At 37.9% G+C, this 8,200-nt stretch overlaps 1 protein-coding gene across 2 annotated transcripts; it reads left to right on the top strand.

Moving 5' to 3' along the window:
- Window positions 1-2,819: 2,819 nt before the first annotated feature.
- On the top strand, window positions 2,820-3,969 carry LOC116014011 (TNF receptor-associated factor homolog 1b-like). 2 transcript variants are annotated; one of them, XM_031253992.1, is made up of 2 exons: window positions 2,820-3,549; window positions 3,723-3,969. In XM_031253992.1, the coding sequence occupies exons 1-2, from the start codon at window positions 3,331-3,333 to the stop codon at window positions 3,735-3,737; spliced, it is 234 nt and encodes a 77-aa protein (XP_031109852.1). In that variant the 5' UTR covers window positions 2,820-3,330; the 3' UTR covers window positions 3,738-3,969. The 2 variants fall into 2 exon arrangements, with proteins under 2 accessions (XP_031109852.1, XP_031109851.1); XM_031253991.1 differs by having other exon boundaries at window positions 3,717-3,969.
- Window positions 3,970-8,200: the final 4,231 nt, after the last annotated feature.

Genomic DNA, 8,200 nt, shown 5'->3' with positions numbered 1-8,200 from the left:
ATACCCCCCCCCCCCCCCCCCCCCCCCCACAACTTTCCAAGCACTTATGAATGAGAAATTTGGCCCCTACTTACACAAGTTTGTGCTGGTATTTTTTGAGGATGTCTTAATCTATAGTGCCACATGGTTGAACACCTACATTACCTCCACTTAGTGCTGCAATTGTTACAGGACAACACTTTGTATATCAAGTGCTCTAAATGCGTTTTTGGAGACCACAAAGTTAGCTACCTTGGCCATGTGATCAATGAAATTGGAATGACCTCTCTCGTCTATAATCACGGCCTTACAGGGCTTTTTAGGCTTGTTAGGCGTCGGTCGAGTTGGCCGAGTTCAGCCCCTGTTCATTTCGAGACATGGCGCTGTGGCTTACCATGTAGGGATGTGGTTAAATGGTTAATGTCCACCTACTTATCACCAATTAGTTTTAAGTAGGATATGACAACCATATAGCAAAAGAACTCTGTCGTTAAGCGTGTTTGACTTATAGTAGTCATAGGATGGGTGACCTATCCATCAATTGGTATCAGAGCCAAGGTCACGGGTTCAAATCGATGGCTCGACGAAAGTCGAGTCAAGTCCGAAATAGGATGTGGGCGCAGGTTAGGCCAAGTCCAATCCTAGGAGGGGGATGATGAGCGCATAGACTAAGGACCGCCAAGTCCAGTCCTAGGAGGAAGATGATGAGTGCATAGACTAAGGACCGAGTCAGGCATGCTACGCAACTGAGCTTGGTGTTCAAAGGTTGCGGGAGGTGCTAGGAGGAGGATTGTTGGGCGTCGGTCGGGTCCCTGTTCGATTCGAGATGTGGCGTTGTGGCTTACCATGGAGGGATGTGGTTAAATCGTTAATGTCTACTTACTTATCACCAATTGGTTTTGGTTAAGTGTGCTTGACTTACAACAGTCACGGGATGAGTGACCGAGCGCTGAGATCCGTCAAGGCTTGTTTGAATTTTACCGTAGGTTCATTAAAGATTATGGTATCATTGCTATGCCACTGAAAAACCTCCTACAGAAACATTCATTCTAATGGGACGATGAAGCGGACACTGTTGGGTTTCCCATTCAACCAGAATAATTATTTGTGGTGTCCTAAATAAACTCTTCAATTTGTGGCCTACAATAATTCCACTTCCACGTTTTTTGCTCAAGCTTGTGGCTGGAATTGGGAAGGCAGTTATTTTAGAAAATATAAATACATGCCTTCCCAGAGCATTCAAAGCATCCAATTTCAATTTCTTCTCTTCTCCTCTTCACTCTCGTTTCTCTCTGGGTCTGAGCGCTTTGAGTACGAAATAATTGAGAATTATTTCGTAGCAGTCCTGTGTTAGCCAGTCAAAAGTGACCGGTTATCGGCAAATCATTTTTAAGGCAATGTTTCGTACACGTCACAATATTTCATTTCTAATCTCTTTAAAAGCTAGCATACAGCAAATGTAGTATACAAAACAACATTTTCTACACCCAATTCCCAACAAAAAGTGATTTGTACTAGAAAATGTCGGCCTACCTCACGAAATCTGCCACTGATCTGTCGAAAATTGAGCCACTGCCACTGCCGAAATTTGTTCCTGGCTGAATCTGAAGCTGCACTTGGTGATTATCCTTTGCTGCTGATGAATCTGAATGCTCTTGCTGCTGCCTGGAGTGATTCTGACAATTTGAAGCTGCTGTAAATTATTTAAGACAGCAGTAGGAAGTAGGGACCTAATGCTTCTCCGTTAAGGTAAGTATCATAATACTTTAAAATTAATATGTGTGGTTAATTTTTTAATGGGTATAAACCGTGCATGCATCCCAAAACTTTCATCTCTTATCTCTTTTGGATTTACACATCCACGTACATAAGTGATGAAGCATGCCTTTCTTGAGCTTGGAAGTGAACTTTAAAATTTATATATGGTGTTCCTTGTAATTTGAAATTAAAAAAATGTATATATGTGTATCGAATATATATATACATTGCATGGACAAATTACCTTGGAGCTCATTTGAGCTAATGACACTACTACAAAATTGAACATATAAAGATAGCTTTTCACTACACCTTTTCAAAAAGGTGTAGTGTATTCCCTAAAATTAAAAAAGATGCTACTTTCCGCGGCACCCACAAAGAGCGGGTGCCGCGAAAAGTAAATATTAAAATAATAATTTACTTTTCGCGGCACCCACTTCTTTGGGTGCCGCAGAAAGTTAGTCAATTTCTATTAGAGTTAATACCTGATATAGTCCTTGACTATAGTGGTTTTACTCAATTTAGTCCTAAATGACTTTTTGTGCTCAATTTAGTCCTCGACTTTAATGGTTTTACTCAATTTAGTCCTTTGTTAAAAATTCTGTTAGTGGACGGTTAAAAATATGGTCCTAATGGTAATTTCTCGTCCTTCATCCCATTTAGGATGATTTCTTCTTCTTCCCCTTATTAAGATCCATGTAGAAATGTAAATTTTCGTAGCCAAATATTTATTTACTCTGTATTTATTTATTTAGGATTGAAGTTGATTTAGTGCGAAAATTTACATTTCTGCGTGGATCTTAATAAGGGGAAGAAGAAGGAATCATCCTAAATGGGATGGAGGATGAGAAATTACCATTAGGACCGTATTTATAACCGTTAACTAACAGAATTTTTAACAAAGGACTAAATTGGGTAAAGCCATCAAAGTCGAGGACTATATTGAGCACAAAAAGTCATTTAGGACTAAATTGAGTAAAACCACTATAGTCGAGGACTATATTGGGTATTAACTCATTTCTATTATTATTATTATTATTATAATCTCATCTCTCTTCCCGAAACTCACAACCCCCAAGTAATATTCAGAGTTTCAGTCCTGGTGGCACAAACTCATCTCTCATCTTCTCTCTCTCCCCTCACATTTCATCTGATCTCTATCTCCTTACACCTCCATACTCAAACCATTCTTTCTCTCTTCGCTTCCCATTTCCAAGATCGCAGGGAACACACCCAGTCTAGATTCGGCCGGTGAGCAACATGGCTTTTTGGAGAGGCGGCGGAGGGATCGAGATGGAAGCCTTCGGCACCGGCGAGTCTAGTGGCGGTGGGCTCTTTCAAATCTCCAGATCTGGTGAGAGCGAGCGCAGATCCGGTGATGCGTTGAAGAGAAACAACGGAGGATGTTAGAGAGCTCAGATTCGGTCCTTTTCTCCCCTCCATGCGAAAAAGATATGAAGTCTGCAGTGAATACATTTCGAAGGAGTCGCAAATCCAAGAAGGTTCACCGGAAAGCTCAGAGTAATAACCATGAGGGAGATCTCCAGCCAAAAGGAAGAAATGCAAACGCCCTGATGATGGATTCCGTTAGTCATGGATTCCTTGTACAGTGGACTCAAGGCTTTAGAAGGTCAACATACTGGAAAGAAAGGAAAGGGTAGGTGTTTACATCTAGTGGAACAACCAGTTCCTATTGTTAAGATGGAGAAAGACATGTTTGTGTTGGTTGATAATGTGCTTCTACTGCTTGAAAGAGCTGCCATGGAGCAGTTGCCTCCAAAGGATGAGAAATGTCCTCAGAATTGTACAAAGGTGAGCCACTGTATTTTAGCGTTCTGGAAAGTGATGCCTTTGAGTGTACATCTTGAACTTTGGTTTACTTTGATGCTTGGCTTAGTTGGCTATTGCCTGGAAGTTGGATAAATATGAAGGTGATTTTCCATGATATATTTACTTCACTGCTGTAATGTTTTTTCTAGCAAAAGGCAGTAGGTCTATGATCCGGAAGGAATGTTTCAATCCATGTAGAACGCTGAAGCAAAAGGAAGGAATGCAAATCAATCAAATCCCAAAAGGCAGAGGGACCAAAATAAAAATGTTGGCTCTAACATAGTATTCATCCTCAGCCAGGAGCTTTTACATTGTTTTTTTTTTCTTTTCTCTTGTAGTATTGTATTGACTCATATTATCTATATATAAATAATAATCTATTTGTTTTCCTATTTTAAAGTAGATAGTAGATTTGTTCAAAAGAAAAACTAGATAGTAGATTGGGTTTTAGCTGCCTGTTCAATATATATAAATAATTTTTTTTTTATTTAAGAAAAAGGGGTATCCGCCGCAGAAACCTTTTTTAATTAAAAAAAAATGAATTTGCCGATCTTTCCGCGACACCTCCAAACAGGTGCCGCGAAAAAGCTAGGCGTTTTAGCGACACCCGCATCCACTACACCTGCTACAGGTGTGCAGGTGTAGTGGATTCTTTTTGACAGGTGTAGCTGATGGGTTATTTTGGATTCTTTTTTATAGGTGTAGCTGATGGGTTATTTTGTACTAGTGTGATTAGTACTGTAAAAAGCCAAATTCATTATTTTGTTGAAAAGTCAAGAAATTGTGGTTGAAAATTGTTTGTGTTTGATAATTGAGAAACACAAATTTATTATTAATGGGAACTAGTTCTTCCTTCAGAATTGAATATGAAATGCATATAATTTGTAATCATATATGATTTTAAGTATGTGAATCATGCATTGAAATTATTTGTATATATAAGATAATAATAAGCATTATATCAAAGGCTTTAAAAGCAATTTGTTGGTAGCATGTAAGGTCATTATTCTTTAATTTTCTGGCTCGGAAGATGGTTTTTAAGTAAACATCGTTTCACCATTCAACCTGGGAGTTTTTTAAGTATGGTGTTGATCATGCAAGCTAGTTGAAGTGCCATTTGATCTTCACCTGAAACGAGATTGGCTTTCACATGATATGATCTAAGCCTTGTAAACATATATGTTTAAGTAGTGTAATAATATAATAGCGTTGCTTTAGATTATCATTTTATAAATAAGTAGGGGACTATGTGTTCTTAATTTTGAGAATAAATATGAAATTTTGTATTGATTTGCATGGTATCAATGCTATTTATGAGTTATGAGTTTCCTCAAAATGAAGGAAAAATGGTGAAGTCACATGAAATAACTTTAAATCTTAAGACTTTTATATGTTGAACTCACCTTGTTGATATTTATGTGGATAAATTATTCTTCAAGAAATACGAGTTTGTATATATTTGTTGCATATCATATTAAATATTTCTTTTAAGAATATTATGCAAAACTAGTGACTATGTTGTGCAACTTGAAATAGCATGCTAACAACATTATTTCTGTGGCTTACTACCAATGAGCATTTATTATTTAATATCTTAATTGAGCATCTTGAAAATATAGGACTCATGTATAAAGGGAAACCTTAGTGGTTCGGGTAACCAATTTGGTTGAAATATATTATACCATTGAGTCTGCATTAATCAAATGCAGAGTTGATATAAAGTTTGCATAGCTCAGCCTACTAAGGAGCCAATGTTGGACTCCAAATACCAATATAGGTAAGAGATTAAGTACATTTGAGAAAAAAAAAAAAAAAATATATATATATNTTTGAGAAAAAAAAAAAAAAAATATATATATATATATATATATATATATATTATGTGTTGCACTGTTAGGATAATTAACTCCTTATATTTCTTTTCTATAAGTCTCTATGTGGTACCAAGAATAATGGTAAAGAGGATGTTTCGGGGTAAACATGAAAATCTCAAAGGAATTATTTGTGAGTTAATGAAGTACTTGTCAAAGTATACATAAGTCGAGAAGATTAATTATGATGTTAGTCATTAAATTATTGATGGAATCCAAGAGATGATGAATTTGTGGTGGATCCACTTTTTTGGTCAAACGAAACTATGAAAAGAATCATAAAATAGTACACTAATTGGTCATTCCTATTATGTGTGCACTAGTGAGATTGAGCTACAACTCTTAACGAAATCACATACTTAACTTAAAAGTGTTAGCCGTCTTTTATAAAAGATAATGTGTTATCTTTGCAAAGCACTCATGAGCATCTAGAGATTCAGTTGGGTTAAAATATATGAGAGACATGCTAACACTCCCTATAGTTATGGCATACACTTAAAGAGAAATAGTGGCAAAGGGCTACAAGTAGAAGTTCGGTGAAGACTACTTCTGTACATATTCACTGGTGACCAAAATAGCTACAATACGCGCCCTCTTTGCCTTAGCCTCATCTCACAAGTGGATAGTCCATCAAATGGACGTGAAAACGACTTTTCTAAATGGTGATCTGGAAGAAGAAATCTACATGGAACAACCACCTGGATGCATTGATCTAGGGCAAGAGAAAAAGGTATGCAAACTCATTAAATCTCTGTGTGGACTTAAACAAGCTCCGAAACAGTGGTATGAAAAGTTTCATAAAACACTGTTAGACTTAGGCTACTCGATCAATAGGTCGGATGCCTATCTGTACTCGAAGGAGATTGAGTCTAGCATTGTACTCATATGCATCTATGTAGATGACATGCTTATCTTTAGTTCTAATCTCAATGCAATTGAAGAAACTAAAAAAATCTCTATGCGACAAGTTTGACATGAAGGACATGGGGGAAGTCAATGTGATTCTTGGGGTTAAAGTTATAAAAGGAAATCACGACTACAAGCTGACTCAGAGTCACTACACAGAGAAACTATTAAAGAAATTTAATAGTTTTGAAGTGACTCCAGCTCAAACCCCATTCGATCCTAGTGTAAAACTGTCAAAGAATACTGAGGCAGGAGGGTCTCAAGAAGAATATGCGAAAATAATTGGTAGCTTGATGTTCTTGATGAACTATACCAGGCCAGATATTGCGCTTGCAGTAAATAGACTCAGTCGTTATACCCACAATCCTAGCGGAGTACAATGGCATGCACTAAGACGAGTGTTGCGCGATCTAAGAGGTATAATTGACTGGGAACTTCACTACACTAGGTTTCCTGGAATACTAGAAAGACATTCCGATGCTAACTGGGTAAATGACAGTTCAGATGTCAGCTCTACCAATGGGTATGTGTTTACCATGGGCGGAGCAGCAATATCATGGAAATCTACTAAACAATCATGTATAGCCAGATCAACTATGGAGGCTGAATTTATAGCTCTTGATCTGGCTGGGCAGGAAGCCGAGTAGCTAAGAAGTTTAATGGCAGACGTGTCATTGTGGGGGGTGTGATACACCTTGCCCATACACTATGATTCACAAACCGCCATATGTGTGGCTGAGAATAGTGTCTATAATGGAAAGAGAAGACACATAAGAGTCAGACATGAGTTTGTACGTCAATTGATTACGAATGGGGTAATCACGCTACAATATGTGAAGTCCGAGAGGAACATTGCGGATCCTCTCACAAAAGGACTAAATAGAAAAACCATCCTTGAAACATCAAAGGAGATGGGGCTTGAGGTCTGTGAGGTAAGAAATTCATGATGGATACCACAGTAGTGGTCAAACGCAGTTATGAAACGACTTACAGATCCAAAGAAATTGAACATGAGATATCTCCTAAAAAAAGAGAGGGTCATAGTGACCTCTAACACAAAACAACAAGGGTTGGTGTGTGCACCTGAGTTAAAAACAAATACTTCTAAATGAGTTCAAGATTAAATTCACTCATGAGGAGTAAGTTACTCAAGTCACTACGTGTCAGTTCAAGTTTAATCACTGACGTTAAGATTAGCTCTCACGCTCTGCTCAGACATGATTTCGATTCTATTCCTGCTCGAATGTGTGGGGGATTGTTGGGTTTTCCATTCAACCAGAATAATTGTTGAGGCTTTTTTCACAACCAGAATAATTATTTGTGGAGTCCTAATTAAACTCTTCAATTTGTGGCCTACAATAATTTCACCTCCACGTTTTTTGCTCAAGTTTGTGGGTGGAATTGGGAAGGCAGTTATTTCATAAACTATAAATACATGCCTTCCCAGAGCATTCAAAGCATCCAATTTCAATTTCTTCTCTTCTCCTCTTCACTCTCGTTTCTCTCTGGGTCTGAGCGCTTTGAGTACGAAATAATTAAGAATTATTTCGTAGCAGTCCTGTGTTAGCCAGTCGAAAGTGACCGGTTCCCGGCAAATCACTTTTAAGGCAGTGTTTCGTACACATCACAATATTTCCTTTCTAATCTCCTTTAAAGCCAGCCTGCAGCAAATGTAGTATCCACAACAGCCACTGCATTCACTACCCTTAGGATGGCCTTGTCCTCTGCTCTGGTCTTTAAACTCCCTAACTTTACGATCTTATTCATAATGGAATTTGATGCCTCCGGGGTAGGCATAGGCATTGTACTACACCAAGAAGGCTACCCTATTGCATATTTCTACTGCAATAAGTTGG

This window comes from Ipomoea triloba, chromosome 3 (assembly GCF_003576645.1).
Source record: "Ipomoea triloba cultivar NCNSP0323 chromosome 3, ASM357664v1".
Classification (NCBI taxonomy): domain Eukaryota; kingdom Viridiplantae; phylum Streptophyta; class Magnoliopsida; order Solanales; family Convolvulaceae; genus Ipomoea; species Ipomoea triloba.
This window is presented reverse-complemented; position numbering and strand designations above follow the sequence as displayed.